The 17,116-nt window shown below is 43.5% G+C and overlaps 1 protein-coding gene across 3 annotated transcripts in view; it reads right to left on the reverse strand.

Moving 5' to 3' along the window:
• Positions 1-17,091, reverse strand: part of rock1 (Rho-associated, coiled-coil containing protein kinase 1) — a 37,920-nt gene extending 20,829 nt beyond the window's left edge. For 2 of the 3 annotated variants that reach the window (XM_053629953.1, XM_053629952.1), the window contains exons 1-3: positions 16,179-17,091; positions 1,872-1,953; positions 856-956 (exon numbers count right to left, since the gene is read on the reverse strand). In XM_053629953.1, the coding sequence (XP_053485928.1) occupies positions 856-956; positions 1,872-1,953; positions 16,179-16,271 (276 nt within the window). In that variant the 5' untranslated portion in view covers positions 16,272-17,091. The remainder of the gene's footprint in view (positions 1-855; positions 957-1,871; positions 1,954-16,178) is intronic. The other variant, XM_053629955.1, reaches the window with a different exon arrangement.
• Between the last annotated feature and the right edge of the window lie 25 nt (positions 17,092-17,116).

Consider the following 17,116-nt stretch of genomic DNA (forward strand, 5'->3'; position numbering starts at 1 on the left):
GCCCCTACTGTCTCCAGCAGTCATGGAGTTGAAGATTTACTATTTTCACAATGCCCGAGCTCCTAACCAAGTTCCCTTTATCCCTAATCCCTATTGTCCAAGCATTTCTAGTCAGCTAGTTATCTAAATGCCCTATTGCCCAAGATTCCCTAGTGCCTTAGTTTTCCTAGTTCCCGATCATCCAAGCTTCACTAATTCCCTATTGTAAAAACTTCCCTAGTCCCTAGTTGTTACAGTTCCCGATCATTGAAGCTTTCCCTATTATTCCCCATCTAGTTTCCCTAGACCCCGTGCAGTCCTAGTTCCTTATTGTTGAAGTCTCCCTAGGTCCCTATTGTCCAAGTTTCTCTATCTCCCTGTTGTTCAAACTTCCCTAGTTCCCTAATGTCCAGGTTTCCGTAGACGCCTAGCTGCCCTATTGACAAAGTTTCCCTAGCTCCCTAATGTCCAAGCTTCACTAGTTCCCTAATGTCCAGGTTTCCCTAGACCCCTAGCTGCCCTAGTTCCCTATTGTCCAAGCTTCCCAAGTCCCCTATTGTCCTAGCTCATTACTGTCCAAGCATTTCTAGTCCCCTATTGTCCATGCTTCCTTGTTGACCTAGTTCCCTGTTTTATGGCTATTCTACTGCCATAGTTAACTAATTACTTCAAGGAGGTAAGCCTCGACCTCTTAATGGATTTATTATTAATATTATGTGACGTGACTAAACTCCAGAGTGAGACCCGGAACCCTAGAGCTGCTGCACTAAAACAATAAGTTAATAAAACTATTATATCAGTGCTCTGTAATAAAACATAGTAAAAATGTAACCTGAGAAGGTAATAAAGATGAAGAAAGGAGGACTGAATTCTTACGAGCTGCACTTCTCCAAACGCTCCTCTCCCAATCACCTTCACCACCTCGTAGTCAACAGCCTTCATCCGCAGATCCCGGATCTTACCGATCGTGTCCTTATCTACAGAGAGAGAGAGCGCAAGACTTGGAGAGTGAGTCCATCGAATAACGGTCTGTTAAATATTCCGTAACACGAGGATGCCACTGATTAAGCACCAGATAAACCCCGCCCCCTTCACTGAATCTCATCCAATACAGGCTCATTTCATAAGTCTCCAGTTTAGATCAACGGCCTCTCAATGTAACAGTAACTGCCTTTTACACCCATTAATAATCTGTTTAATAATCTCTCATGGTAATGCTGATTCTGAACAGCACACTTATATATATATATTATATATATATATATATATATATATATATACACACACACACGTATACACGCACACATTTTATTACATTTTATTTTTACTAGGTTGTGTTGTCTTATGAAGCTAGTATACGGGTTAGCATGTTACTTTGCTTATTAACATTTTAGCGTCATTTAAACATAGTCTTTTCACAAATGACTTTATAGAGTATAATAAAAGACTACTAGCTTTATCTCTTCTAACTGATGGAGGAGATGAATATATAACGCTAAAGTCCCAGCGCAGGTCGGATTCTTCTCGAACAATCTCAGGTAATGAGTGGTAAAAGAATGAACAGGAAGTAAACAGTGGAGGCGGCAAACGAGCTTCAGAGCTCAGCGTATCTAAAAATAAACACCATTAAAGCCCATTATACAGTTATAATAATGAGGAGAGTTCAATCCAGCTGCTGAGTAGAGCTGGGAGATGGAGGAAAAACACACAGACACATTTCACTGCTATTAAATGTGTTATTTTAATGTACCGCAGTAACTGACTTTTAATCTTTACCTTCCATAATGTTAGGTTGTGGTTTACCTGGTTAGCAACAATGATGACGTGTGTGTGTGTGTGTGTGTGTGTGTGTGTGTATGTGCGCGTGTGTGTGCATTAAGTACATTACTCACATCTGCTTAAGAAGTTGTCGATGCTCTTATTCTTCCTCAGGGCAGGAAAATCAAGGTCGTAGACCAGAGCATCCAAACCGTCCTGCAGAAACATGAGAATAAAACACGCACACACACACGCTAAACCAGTTAGTTATCAAAACAACACACTTTCCACAATAACAATAAGTAATTACAGTCAAAATAAACTTTTATCACAACAAAGGTGCCACCCACAATACACACAGTTCAGTTCCCGCCCAAAATGTCCCTCTACCCAATCAGAGCACAGTTCAGTTCACGCCCAAAATGTCCCTTTACTCAATTAGAGCACAGCTCAGTTCCTGCCCAAAATGCCCCAGTAACCATTAAGACTACAGTTCAGCACCCGCCCAAAATGTCCCAGTAACCAATCAGACTACAGTTCAGTTCCTGCCCAAAATGTCCCTGTAACCAATCAGACTACAGTTCAGTTCCCGCCCAAAATGTCCGTCTACCCAATCAGAGCACAGTTCAGTTCCCGACCAAAATGTCCCTGTAACCAATCAGAGCACAGCTGCATATCTGGAGAGATTTAAATTTTGTAAAAAAATTTAAATAATATAAATGTTTATTCATAGGTTTTTGGTGTTGTCATGCACAATCGGCCCTGCAATGTGTATGTGGTAAAGTATTGGCACCTATCTCCACATGTACGCACAGAGACTAGGTGTTTAAAGGCCATGTGTCCTGCATCAAGTGATGTGTTATTTACTGATAATCCACTGTAATCCTACACCTGTCTCACTGACACACTTCTCGGTTAGTGGGGCAGCAGGAAACCACACACACACACACACACACACACACACACACACACACACAAACACACCAGAGGACTGAGTGTTACTGGGAGGAAATTAACACACTATAGCAAAATATTTCAATTAAACATTTTCAATATGCATATTCAGCACCAAAAGTCAGATAGACAGGCAGACAGACAGGTAGAGCAATAGACAGATAGTTAACAGCATTAAAAGAGACCAGAAACTAGCATATAAACAGGTTAAAAAAATTTAACAGACTGACAGACAGGTCAACAGAGAGACAGGAAGGCAAACAAATGGGCAGATAACAGACAGGCAGATAGACAGACCCGTACACAGCCGGATAAATGGTAGACAGACAGATGGCAAGACATAAACAAATAGACGGACAGGTCGATATACAGGTCAAAAGACTGGTAGACAGGGTTAGATAAACTGAGACAGACAGGTAGACAGGTCAAATCAATGGGTAAACAAATCCAGACCCAGACAGAGTGATGGACAGACTTTCAGGTAGACAGACAGACAGATCAATATACAGATAGCCAGACAGGTCAATATACAGATAGCCAGACAGAGAGACAGACAGAAAGGTCAATATACAGATAGGCAGGCAGAGAGACAGACAGGTCAATATATAAATAGGCAGGCAGAGAGACAGACAGGTCAAACATATGTAGAGAGACTCATAGGTAATTAAAGAGATATACCAACAGACATATGGATAAGCAGAGAGACAGACAGAATAATTCATGTTCAGACAGACATAATCTAAAAGACAGACAGACAGACAGACTAGGTCAGGAATTATATATTAGTCAGTTTAGCTGTCTAGCAAACTGTCTGTCTGCAGTGTTGTTCAGCACTCTAAAATGTGTGTGTGTGTGTCACACGAATCGACGAATCAGCCGAGCTGTTGCTGGCCTGACTTCCTGTCTCTTCACATTCCTGTGCAGGACACTGCTCGTCAGAGAGTTATTTTAAGAATGTGGCTGAACGCGCTCTAGTGTGTGTGTGTGTGTGTGTGTGTGTGTGTGTGTGTGTGTGTACAGCAGGGAGGAAGAGAAAAAGGGGAGAGGACCAGGACATTTTTATTCCCAAAACAAGCCCTAACACTCACCACTACATGTCCCCTATACCTCGCTCCCCTTTACCTCGCTCCCCACTCTCCTGCGATGGTCAGCGCTCAGACGCACAGAAACACTTTGAGCATCAGATCAACAGAGAGAGAAAAAAAATTTAAACTCTTTCAAGTGTAGGCCACACCCACTTCGGGTTTAAATCTGAATAAAAGACAGATACGGATATTTAAACCAGTAAATAAAACCAAGTCCAGGCAGTAAATTACAGTCCTATTCTAAAGGAGGAGGACGAGGAGATAGAGGAGGAGCAGGTGAAGGATGAGAACGAGAAAGATGAGGAGGAGAAGAAACGGGATGAAAAGGTGGAAGATGAGGAGGAGAAGGTGGTGAAGATGGAGGAGGAGAAGACGGATGAGGAGATGGATGAGAAGGAGAAAGACGAGGAGGAGGTGGAGGAGAAGGAGGTGGAGCATGAGCAGGAGAAGGGGGTGAAGATGGAGGAGGAGGGGGTGGAGATGGAGGAGGAGGGGTGGAGATGGATGAGAAGGAGAAAGACAAGGAGGAGGTGGAGGATGAGTAGGAGAAGGTGGTGGAGATGGAGGAGAAGAGGGTGGAGATAGAAGAGAAGGAGGTGGAGATGGAGGAGGAGGGGGAGGAGATGGATGAGAAGGAGAAAGACAAGGAGGAGGTGGTGGAGATGAAGGAGGGGGTGGAGATGGAGGAGGACGGGGTGAGATCCACGTGAGAACTTTTCCAGTTAATGTTTGATTTTCCGTGTGCTGCTCGACCGCAGCGTCTGGTTCCAGTGCAGAGTGAAAGTAACTGCTAGTGTGGCTAAATCATGTGCTGAAGGCCTCGACGCTTCCCTGCTGGCACAAAGGAGCTCATTCTTCCTTCTGTCTCTCTCAGTGTGTGTGTGTGTGTGTGTGTGTGTCATACACGACCAAACTGCTTCCCTTTAACACACACACACACACACACACACACACACACATGCACGACACACACACACACAGCTGTCTGATCAAAGACAGCACTGTTCAATACACGTCTTCAAGGACACAAAAAAATGAATAATATAATAATTAAATAAGCAAACAAAAATAAACAAAATAAAAATAAAGGCATTTTTGGAGCCAAAAACAAACAAATAAAATTCACACACACGATTGTATGGAGGAGTCATACGCTCAGCCACAACAGCAATCAGTGCTGCACTTCTGTGTGTGTGTGTGTGTGTGTATTAGGGATGTCACGATACCAAAAATCTAGTAGTCGGTAACCGATACCACCAAAAGTACACGATACTCGATACCAAAGTCGATACCATGGTGTGGTATAAAAATAAAATTTAAAAAATTAAATTAAAAACTCTCCTGGAGGACATCCTCCTCTGGCTAATACTGGCAAAGAGAGAGAGAGGGAGAGAAAGAGAGAGAAAGAGAGAGGGATATTTTAGTTATCAAACACTATCTGACAATAACTAATAGAACAGTGCTAATAACAAGTGCTAAGGTGCACTGCGCGTGCACACAGACACATACATACTCACACACACAATCACACACACCACTTATACTCTGAATGTTAGTTTAAATTCACTGATATGGTGTCAGGACAGAAAGATTCATTAAAAGCATGAACATGTGAATAATTATTAGTGACATGAGGCTACATTTAGCTGACAGGACACGGGCTGAATGGAGATGCATGGTGGTCCATTAGTAGGTAGTTTATAACACTGCAATGCGTTAGTGTCGTTAACAAATAACTGTCTATCACTAACATTACATGGAGCATAACGTTAGCTGGTTTCACGGCTACAATGCAGCTGCCTCAAACAAACATAATATAGGACCATCTTTCAGGTGCTTCGCCAAATTCCAGGTGTTTCCTCGCTTTGTCTGAAATGAACGATAGCATCGGCTGCACACCAGAAACCGGCTACCTTTCCTCTCTACGAGCTTTCCTCTCTCTGCCTCTTAACGAGTCGGGGCAGAGCTAAACTTCTGTCGTTTTTCCCGTGCGCTTGTAGGCAATCTTGTTCTTCTTTACCACTTGTGGACCGACTAAAACACTTGCGTGTATTTGCTCCCCCCTTCAGTTTCGGAAGAATTGCACCCTCGGTACCTTTAATACAACCGGTACCTACGCAACTGCAGGAACACAAGTACCGTCACGTTTTAAGAATGTTGGTACCGAAGTATCGGTTCGCATGACATCCCTAGTGTGTGACCAGTGAGAAGACTGAGGGTTTAGAAGACACAGAAGGAAAGTGAAGAAAGACACAGAGAAGCGTAACTGTAACAACAACCATTACTCGACAAAACCGCTGTTTAACCCGTCGATCATGACATCATCAAAACGCGCCAGACGGACCACACTCCTTCACAGCACTGCAACACACTCTGTTTCCCACGTTCTTACACCGTGTTCTATATATTCAGGAAAGTAACACCATCAATAAGAAACAGGTTACCATGGCAACCCTGCTGCAAAGTGTCTTACACATAGGGAGGAAATGTAGTGTGTTATTGAATATAAGAAGAAGAAGAAGAAGAAGAAGAAGAGCTGAATATGAAAAAAAATTTTAAATGGAGCAGAATATTATATACTTAGTGCTTTATTCCTCTTACACCACAGCAATCTGACAAAAATTACAATTCATTAAAGAACGACACATTACAGCTTTTATCAGTTTACAGTCGTGTTTAACGCGCTGCGAAAGTTCCTGTTCTCACCTGCTTCTCTTTTCCTCTAAAATAAACACAGCTCCACATTTTACACAGAAACCGCAAACTCCTCTGTCCTGAAGATGTGGGAAAACTTGAAGTCACAGCTTCACCTCTGACTGGTACAAAGCACTGACACTGGAGACTCCTTCCATAGACATATCCTCACAGAAAAATTCACCATACCAAAGATGACACACAGACGGTTTGATCTGGACCAGAATCGAAAATTCTACGAGACGGAGAAGTGGGATGAGGAGCTGAAGGATGAGACGGAGAAGGGGGATGAATAGGTGAAGGATGCGATGGAGAAGGTGATTGAGATGGAGGAGATGGAGGATGAATAGGTGAAGGATGAGGAGGATGTAAAGGAGAAGAAGGATGAGAAGGAGGTAAAGGAGAAGGGGGTTGAGGAGGTGAAGGATGTGGAGGAGAAGGAGGTGAAGGTGATGGATGAGAAGGAGGTGAAGGATGAGAAGGTGAAGGGGGATGAGGAGGTGAAGGATGTGGAAGAGAAGGTGATGGATGAGAAGGAGGTGAAGGATGAGAAGGAGAAGGGGGATGAGGAGGTGATGGATGAGAAGGATGAGAAGGAGAAGGGGGATGAGGAGGTGAAGGATAAGTTGAAGGATGAGAACGAGGTGAAGGATGTGGAGGAGAAGGTGATGGATGAGAAGGAGGTGGAGGAAAAGGAGAAGAGACTTTTTCACCATATTAAAGATGACACACAGGTTGATCAGTCTGTACCAGAACTGAAAATTCAGCAGCCATATTCGCTGTGTTGTGGCCAAAATACGCAAAAGAAAAATAAACCCTTCTACATTCCTAATAACCGCCACTCGATTGTAAACCAATAACATTTCAACAATTTTCTTATTCTATCATCTGACGTTACTCAATGTGTCTAACTGAAATACAAGACTGTCTATACATGGATCCTGAAGAATCACTCACACACACACACGCCCATCAGACAAGAGCCTGTTTGATTAGCGTGGAATTTTATTAAGCGGTGGGTGGGGTGGCAAAAAAAATGGCCTCCATTCATGTGGACTTCTGAGGGGAAAACACTGCCGTTGTGTGTGTGTGTGTGTGTGTGTGTGTGTGTATTAGGTTAGAGCTGTTTCCCAGCTGCTTTCAAACAATGACACTAGAGTATTTCTGATTTATCCAAAGGCTGCTGAGATCTGGATTCTGACTGGTCAGAAGGTGCTGATTAATTTTCTATAAAGTAGTGCAGCTACATAGCACAGATTTATATTAATGCACTCGAACTAATACCTTATCGTTTCTATAGTAACAGCTCATTCACAGCACTAAGTTACCTCAATCACAGCTCCACATTACTTCAGTTACCTCAGCCACAGCTCCACGTTACTTCAGTTACCTCAGCCACAGCTCCACGTTACTTCAGTTACCTCAGCCACAGCTCAATGTTACCTCAGCCACCTCAACCACAGCTCCACGTTACCTCAGTTACCTCAGCCACAGCTCCACGTTACTTCAGTTACCTCAGCCACAGCTCAATGTTACCTCAGCCACAGCTCAATGTTACCTCAGCCACAGCTCCACATTATTCAGTTACCTCAGCCACAGCTCCACATTACTTCAGTTACCTCAGCCACAGCTCCACATTATTCAGTTACCTCAGCCACAGCTCCACATTACTTCAGTTACCTCAGCCACAGCCCCACGTTACTTCAGTTACCTCAGCCCCACGTTACTTCAGCCACAGCGCAATGTTACCTCAGCCACAGCTCCACATTACTTCAGTTACCCCAGCCACAGCTCCACGTTACTTCAGTTACCTCAGCCACAGCTCAATATTACCTCAGCCACCTCAACCACAGCTCCACGTTACCTCAGTTACCTCAGTCACAGCTCCACGTTACTTCAGTTACCTCAGCCACAGCCCCACGTTACTTCAGTTACCACAGCTCAACGTTACTTCAGTTACCTCAGCCACAGCTCCACATTACTTCAGTTACATCAGCCACAGCTCGACGTTACTTCAGTGACCTCAGCCAAAGCTCGACGTTACTTCAGTTACCTCAGCCACAGCTCGACGTTACTTCAGTTACCTCAGCCACAGCTCCACATTACTTCAGTTACCTCAGCCACAGCTCGACGTTACTTCAGTTACCTCAGCCACAGCTCGACGTTACTTCAGTTACCTCAGCCACAGCTCGACGTTACCTCAGTTACCTCAGCCACAGCTCGACTTTACCTCAGCCACAGCTCGACGTTACTTCGGTTACCTCAGCCACAGCTCAGTGTTACTTCAGTGACCTCAGCCACAGCTCCACGTTACTTCAGTTACCTCAGACACAGCTCAACGTTACTTCAATTACCTCAGCTACAGCTCAACGTTACTTCAATTACCTCAGCTACAGCTCAATGTTACCTCAGCCACCTCAACCACAGCTCCACGTTACCTCAGCCACAGCTCCATGTTACTTCAGTTACCTCAACCACAGCTCAATGTTACCTCAGCCACAGCTCAACGTTACTTCAGTTACCTCAGCCACAGCCCCACGTTACTTCAGCCACAGCTCAATGTTACCTCAGCCATAGCTCAACATAACTTCCGTTACCTCAGCCACAGCTCCACATTATTCAGTTACCTCAGCCACAGCTCCACATTACTTCAGTTACCCCAGCCACAGCTCCACGTTACTTCAGTTACCTCTGCCACAGCTCCATGTTACTTCAGTTACCTCAGCCACAGCTCCACGCTACCTCAGTTACCTCAGCCACAGCTCAATATTACCTCAGCCACCTCAACCACAGCTCCACGTTACCTCAGTTACCTCAGTCACAGCTCCATGTTACTTCAGTTACCTCAGCCACAGCTCCACGTTACTTCAGTTACCACAGCTCAACGTTACTTCAGTTACCTCAGCCACAGCTCCACGTTACTTCAGTGACCTCAGCCACAGCTCGACGTTACTTCAGTTACCTCAGCCACAGCCCCACATTACTTCAGTTACCTCAGCCACAGCCCCACGTTACCTCAGCCACCTCAGCCACAGCCCCACGTTACCTCAGTTACCTCAGTCACAGCTCCATGTTACTTCAGTTACCTCAGCCACAGCTCCACGTTACTTCAGTTACCACAGCTCGACGTTACTTCGGTTACCTCAGCCACAGCTCAGTGTTACTTCAGTTACCTCAGCCACAGCTCCACGTTACTTCAGTTACCTCAGACACAGCTCAACGTTACTTCAATTACCTCAGCTACAGCTCAACGTTACTTCAGTTACCTCAGCCACAGCTCGACGTTACCTCAGCCACAGCTCGACGTTACTTCAGTTACCTTAGCCACAGCTCAGTGTTACTTCAGTTACTTCAGTTACCTCAGTTACCTCAGCCACAGCTCCACGTTACTTGAGTTACCTCAGCCACAGCTCGACGTTACCTCAGCCACAGCTCGACGTTACCTCAGCCACAGCTCAACGTTACTTCAGCCACAGCTCCACGTTACCCCAGTTACCTCAGCCACAGCTCCACATTACTTCAATTACCTCAGCTACAGCTCAACGTTACTTGAGTTACCTCAGCCACAGCTCGACGTTACTTCAGTTACCTCAGCTACAGCTCAACGTTACTTCAGTTACCTCAGCCACAGCTCCACGTTACTTCAGTTACCTCAGCCACAGCTCAATGTTACCTCAGCCACCTCAACCACAGCTCCACGTTACCTCAGTTACCTCAGCCACAGCTCCACGTTACTTCAGTTACCTCAGCCACAGCTCAATGTTACCTCAGCCACAGCTCGACGTTACTTCAGTTACCTCAGCCACAGCTCCACATTATTCAGTTACCTCAGCCACAGCTCCACATTACTTCAGTTACCTCAGCCACAGCTCCACATTATTCAGTTACCTCAGCCACAGCTCCACATTACTTCAGTTACCTCAGCCACAGCCCCACGTTACTTCAGTTACCTCAGCCACAGCCCCACGTTACTTCAGTTACCTCAGCCACAGCTCAACGTAACTTCCGTTACCTCAGCCACAGCTCCACATTATTCAGTTACCTCAGCCACAGCTCCACATTACTTCAGTTACCCCAGCTCCACGTTACTTCAGTTACCTCAGCCACAGCTCCACGTTACTTCAGTTACCTCAGCCACAGCTCCACGCTACCTCAGTTACCTCAGCCACAGCTCAATGTTACCTCAGCCACCTCAACCACAGCTCCACGTTACCTCAGCCACAGCTCCACGTTACTTCAGTTACCACAGCTCAACGTTACTTCAGTTACCTCAGCCACAGCTCAATGTTACCTCAGCCACAGCTCCACATTACTTCAGTTACCTCAGCCACAGCTCCACATTACTTCAGTTACATCAGCCACAGCTCCACGTTACTTCAGTTACCTCAGCCACAGCTCGACGTTACCTCAGCCACAGCTCAACATTACCTCAGCCACAGCTCCACGTTACTTCAGTTACCTCAGCCACAGCTCCACGTTACTTCAGTTACCTCAGCTCAGCGTTACCTCAGTCACAGCTCAACGTCACTTCAGTTACCTCAGCCACAGCTCAACGTTACTTCAGCCACAGCTCGACGTCACTTCAGTTACCACAGCTCAACGTTACTTCAGTTACCTCAGCCACAGCTCAATGTTACCTCAGCCACAGCTCCACATTACTTCAGTTACCTCAGCCACAGCTCCACATTACTTCAGTTACATCAGCCACAGCTCCACGTTACTTCAGTTACCTCAGCCACAGCTCGACGTTACCTCAGCCACAGCTCAACATTACCTCAGCCACAGCTCCACGTTACTTCAGTTACCTCAGCCACAGCTCCACGTTACTTCAGTTACCTCAGCTCAGCGTTACCTCAGTCACAGCTCAACGTCACTTCAGTTACCTCAGCCACAGCTCAATGTTACTTCAGCCACAGCTCGACGTCACTTCAGTTACCTCAGCCACAGCTCGACGTTACTTCAGTTATCTCAGCTACAGCACTATGTTACTTCAGTTACCTCAGCCACAGCTCGACGTTACTTCAGTTACCTCAGCTACAGCTCCACGTTACTTCAGTTACGTCAGCCACAGCTCCACGTTACCCCAGTTACCTCAGCCACAGCTCCACGTTACCCCAGTTACCTCAGCCACAGCTCCACATTACTTCAATAACCTCAGCTACAGCTCAACGTTACTTCAGGTACCTCAGCCACAGCTCAACGTTACTTCAGTTACCTCAGCCACAGCTCCACGTTACTTAAGTTACCTCAGCCACAGCTCAATGTTACTTCAGTTACCTCAGTCACAGCTCAATGTTACTTCAGTTACCTCGGCCACAGCTCAATGTTACTTCAGTTACCACAGCCACAGTTTAGCGTTAACTTGGTTACCTCAGCCACAGCTCAGCGTTACCTAGTTAACCCCAGCTACAGCTCAGCCTTACCTCAGTTACCTCAGCCACAGCTGGACATTACTTCAGTTACCACAGCCACAGCTCGACATTACCTCAGCCACAGCTCAACGTTACCTCAGTTACCTCGGCCACAGCTCAACGTTACTTCAGTTACCTCAGACACAGCTCGACATTACCTCAGTTACCTCAGCCACAGCTCGACGTTACCTCAGCCACAGCTCAACATTACCTCAGCCACAGCTCGACGTTACCTCAGCTCAGCGTTACCTCAGTCACAGCTCAACGTCACTTCAGTTACCTCAGCCACAGCTCAACATTACTTCAGTTACCTCAGCCACAGCTCGACATTACCTCAGTTACCTCAGCCACAGCTCGACATTACTTCAGTTACCTCAGCCACAGCTCGACATTACTTCAGTTACCTCAGCCACAGCTCAACATTACTTCAGTTACCTCAGCCACAGCTCGACATTACCTCAGTTACCTCAGCCACAGCTCGACATTACCTCAGTTACCTCAGCCACAGCTCGACGTTACCTCAGCCACAGCTCGACGTTACCTCAGTTACCTCAGCTCAGCGTTACCTCAGTCACAGCTCAACGTCACTTCAGTTACCTCAGCCACAGCTCAACGTTACTTCTGTTACCTCAGCTACAGTTTAACGTTACCTCAACTACCTCAGTTCATCCTGTTGCCTAAGTGACCTCAACTGTAGCTGCCTCAGGTCATGCAGATGTACTGGCAGGTGATAGTGAGGCAGGCCAAAACAAGACATTGAGCAACCAGTGACGTCAGATGAATAAACTGACTCCACTTCCCCCCGCGCACAGAAGGCTGCCAGAAGAGACGACGCTCTTTCTGAATTATAATCATGCTCTGCACTATAAACTCATCAAAGAGAGAACTTGCTTCAGGAAAATAAGGTTTTGAAAAGCCAAGGCTTGGCCACTTCCTTATTCATACCTAGAGAAAACATGAAACTCAGAAGCAAAATAAACACCACGTGACCAGACATGGTCAGGACGCGAACTTACAAACAAGCTACTTTTTAAATATAAAATCAGTTGTGTTCTGTGTTTTGCTTTTTATTGCCTATCCATAGTTGCTCTAGAGCTCCATTAATCTGATTTTCAGAAATAGAAAAAAGGGAAGTGAGTTAGGAAAAGAAACCTCATAGAGAAGCGTGAGATCATCAGAACACCACGACCACATGGTGAAACGTTCACAAACAAACATGTTACCCATTATAACAGGTCATTAATAAGAGAACGCACATCGAACAATGTGTATGTACGATCCCAGTCAAACCGTTGCTACGTCTTTAACATAATACTGTTATCAGATTTAATACTGGTATAACGTACGTACACAGCTTATATAAGCAGATATAACGTTATGCAAATTGTTTATCTTCATGCTAGAACGTTTAAAGCTAACCTCGCGTGATATATGAGCTTCGTAACATTATAAAGCAACTCTATCGAAACATTAAGGGTGAGATGACACTAGGGCTGCAACTAACGATTATTTTCATAATCAATTATTTCCCCAATTATTTTTTTGATTAATCGGATTGGGGCGGGGCAACCTTTCAGTGCCTTTTTTTTGTTGTTTATTTAAAATTAAATCCACAAACTGAGTGTTACAAATAGAAACTTCAGAATAAAACTTTACACAACTGTTTGTACAAAACAGAAAATAACCCAATACACACACGCATACACACACACCAGAATGTATATTATTAATGTAGGACTGAATAAATACTTATATACACAATATAAACGAAAATAAATTAATTATATCTATATAAAATTTATTTTATAGTATTTATGTATTATGTTTATGGATGCACAAAAAAACACTGAATTAAACTACAGGCCTAAATGAATAATAAAAACTCACTTTCACTGCACCTTGTGGTTTCTGTTACTCACTGTCTTTAGACATTATTTTACTTTTGATCATATTGTTTTAATTAGACATTACAGATCTTACTCGCACTACACTCTATATCAGCACGTCTACACCGCCCGTGATCAGCAACAAGGCCTCGTCACTAACTCATCACTTCCGTTATAATAAACGACAGAATTTACACTGCAAGCACGCAAATACACCATATAATGACAATAAACTTAAATTAAACCAAACCTTTTAAGCAGCGTGCACCAGTTTCCCCTGCCCCTTACACACTGTGGAGCATTTTGGATATAAACATGTTTGTGCTCGTGCAGCACTGTTTGATCTCCGCGGTGTTTAATATAAAATGCTCCCTTCCTTAGGGGACTTTCTTCCTCAGCCACGTAATGATTTCGTCTCCGTCTGATGGAGACTGAGGTCATGTTGGGAATAAAAGGTAACGCTGACAGAAAGTAAACTGAAGAAAGTCATTGTCCGTGACTCTGCGTGTCTGCTAATGCTAGCCTGCGTATGACGTCATGCACCGTCCTGGCTTATACTTCCGGTTAGTAAAAAAAAACGCTAGTGTTATATTTAAGATGATATTATCTTTCTAAAATCCACACACTAGACGGTAGAGTACATAATGCAAGTGTACAGTACTTCATTTGGGACACAACTTTAGCATTTACTCTCCGAGGCGTGTTTTCCGAACAGAAGTAACGTAATGAGTAAATCTCCCCCGTGCCACGCAGACCAACTAATCCACAATGAGATTCATTACAACGATTTTCATAATCGATTAGTTGATGCAGCTCTAGATGACACACAAATCTCGACCAATCAAACTCGATACTATATGTTTCCTACTGTACGTTTTCAACTGATTAAAACAAGTCTGAGGTGAAATTTATTGACCATGATCACGTGGTCCGTTCTGACTTTTAGCAGCGTATACCGAAACGTTACAGCTAAACGTAGCACAGAAAGTCATTGACGTAAAATTTAAGTTACATAACAAGGTAAAATCGCAATTAACAATTTTTTTTAATTTAACACCATAACATGCCCTTTTTTTGCCCTCTAGCGAGTGCTTTGGTTTTTGTGTTGCTTTGCTGTGTAGTTTTCAATTAGCCCGAAAGTCATCCGTTTACCTAACACACAGTCTAAAAGGTACGTTAAAGCAACTGATACAGGAAGTGAAATCATACATTTCGACAACTGCCTGAAAACAAGAACACGGTTTCCAAGTCGCACAGGAGACAAATAAAGCTGCAGTTTATAATGCAAATCAACTTTTAAAGCTTATAGGCATACATAAAGCCTTAATAGTTTATACACGTGTTATAAAACCCAATAAACACTAAATATCAGACATTAAATGTTCAGCAAATGTTATTCAACTTTATAATGCATCTATGAACACAAACACTAAGGTTATGAACCTTATCGGGCAGACGGCTTTATAATGTCATAAAGCTTAGTCAAGCTCATAACTTTACACAAACTGTTATAAAGCATACCGGGTGCTATAGAGCAGCTCAAGGCTTATTAAAATGCTATAATGCATCTGAGAAGAGCACTTATGAAGCTTTGGTAGCTGTATAAAGTAGTGTAACATTTATTAAATGCTTATGAAGCTGCAGACAAACAGGTAGAAAGCAGATTAAAGCTTAGTAAAATCACTATGAAGCTGCAAAGAACAGTTATGAAGCTTAGGTAGCTGAATGAAGTAGCTTAAGGCTAATTAAAATGCTATGAATCTGTAAAGAGCGGTTATAAAGCTTGGGTACGAGTATAAAGTAGGTTACGACTTACTATAAAGCTCTAAAGGGCAGTTATAAAGCTTGTGTATGAGTATAACGAAATTTAAGTATTATTAAGATGCTATGAAGCTGTAAAGAGCGGTTATAATGCTTGGGTATGAGTATAAAGTAAGTTAACGCTTATTATGAAGCTGTAAAGAGCAGTTATAACGCTTGGGTATGACTATAAGGTAAGTTAAGGCTTATTAAGAAGCTGTAAAGAGCAGTTATAACGCTTGGGTATGAGTATAAAGTAAGTTAAGGATTATTAAGAAGCTGTAAAGAGTGGTTATAACGCTTGGGTATGAGTATAAAGTAAGTTAAGGATTATTAAGAAGCTGTAAAGAGCAGTTATAACGCTTGGGTATGAATATAAAGTAAGTTAAGGATTATTAAGAAGCTGTAAAGAGCAGTTATAACGCTTGGGTATGAATATAAAGTAAGTTAAGGATTATTAAGAAGCTGTAAAGATCAGTTATAACGCTTGGGTATGAGTATAAAGTAAGTTAAGGATTATTAAGAAGCTGTAAAGAGCAGTTATAACGCTTGGGTATGAGTATAAAGTAGCTTGAGGCTAATTAAAGGGCTAAAAGTCAATGCTAACTCACCAGTAGACAGTCGGTGTTGATCTCTGACTTGGGATCCTTCAACATGGCATCGATTTTCTCAAAACGAGCCGATAAACTCTCTCCAGCAGACATTTTTATAATCTCTTTTTAAAGTTCAATCCTGCGATAAATTAAAATAGATACAGTTGGTGTTTTAATCCTCGCGACTAGCCAGCTAATGAGTTTAGCCTGCTAGCTCTGAGCTAGCTAACTTCCTTTAGAGTCCGAGTTTTGATCAGAGGAGCGGATTCTTCTGTCTTTTCAGCTTTTCCGTCTCGTCACTGCGTAGAAAGGAGCGAAATACGACGAAAATCCGCATCTTTACAGGAAAGAGTCTACAAATGAAAGTTAGGTAGTTTTAATCCTGATCAGTCCAGGGCAAGTTGGCAAAGAAATCATGAAAAAAAAAAAAGTTCCAGCAACTGATTTGAGCCTTGCTGCTGCCTTAAATTAGCGCCCGAATATATAGATATATACTTTTTAAAAGTGACATATATATAGCCAGATAGATGATTGAGAAGTTAATAATAAAAATAATATGTAAAGTGGTAAAGTTGTGATGATCTCAGGCCTGAATCCATATCACTCTGACAGCTGCAAAAAGCGGCGGAAAAAAAAAAAGAAAAAAAAACTTCGCCTTCAGAATTTCAAACACTTAAAAAAAAAACCATTCAGGATCCCGTGATTAAAAAGGTGTCCGCTGTGGATAAATCTCAAGTTTTAGACGTCACTAAAGGCGTACAGTAATCCAGTGAGGTGTATTAACATCGATAAATCAGACTTTAATCGACGATGTTTGTTTCAAAAATAACAAATTCTCCCAGTGCCCGAGCAACATGTCCGCCTTCCTGTTCAAACTGTTCAGAGACTTACTGAGCACCGCGCATGCGCAGGAGCACTCCACCGCGGGGGAACGCGTTGGTGCGTACTGCGCATGC

The sequence above is a fragment of the Ictalurus furcatus genome, chromosome 7 (genome assembly GCF_023375685.1).
Source record: "Ictalurus furcatus strain D&B chromosome 7, Billie_1.0, whole genome shotgun sequence".
In the NCBI taxonomy this organism is placed as follows: Eukaryota; Metazoa; Chordata; class Actinopteri; order Siluriformes; family Ictaluridae; genus Ictalurus; species Ictalurus furcatus.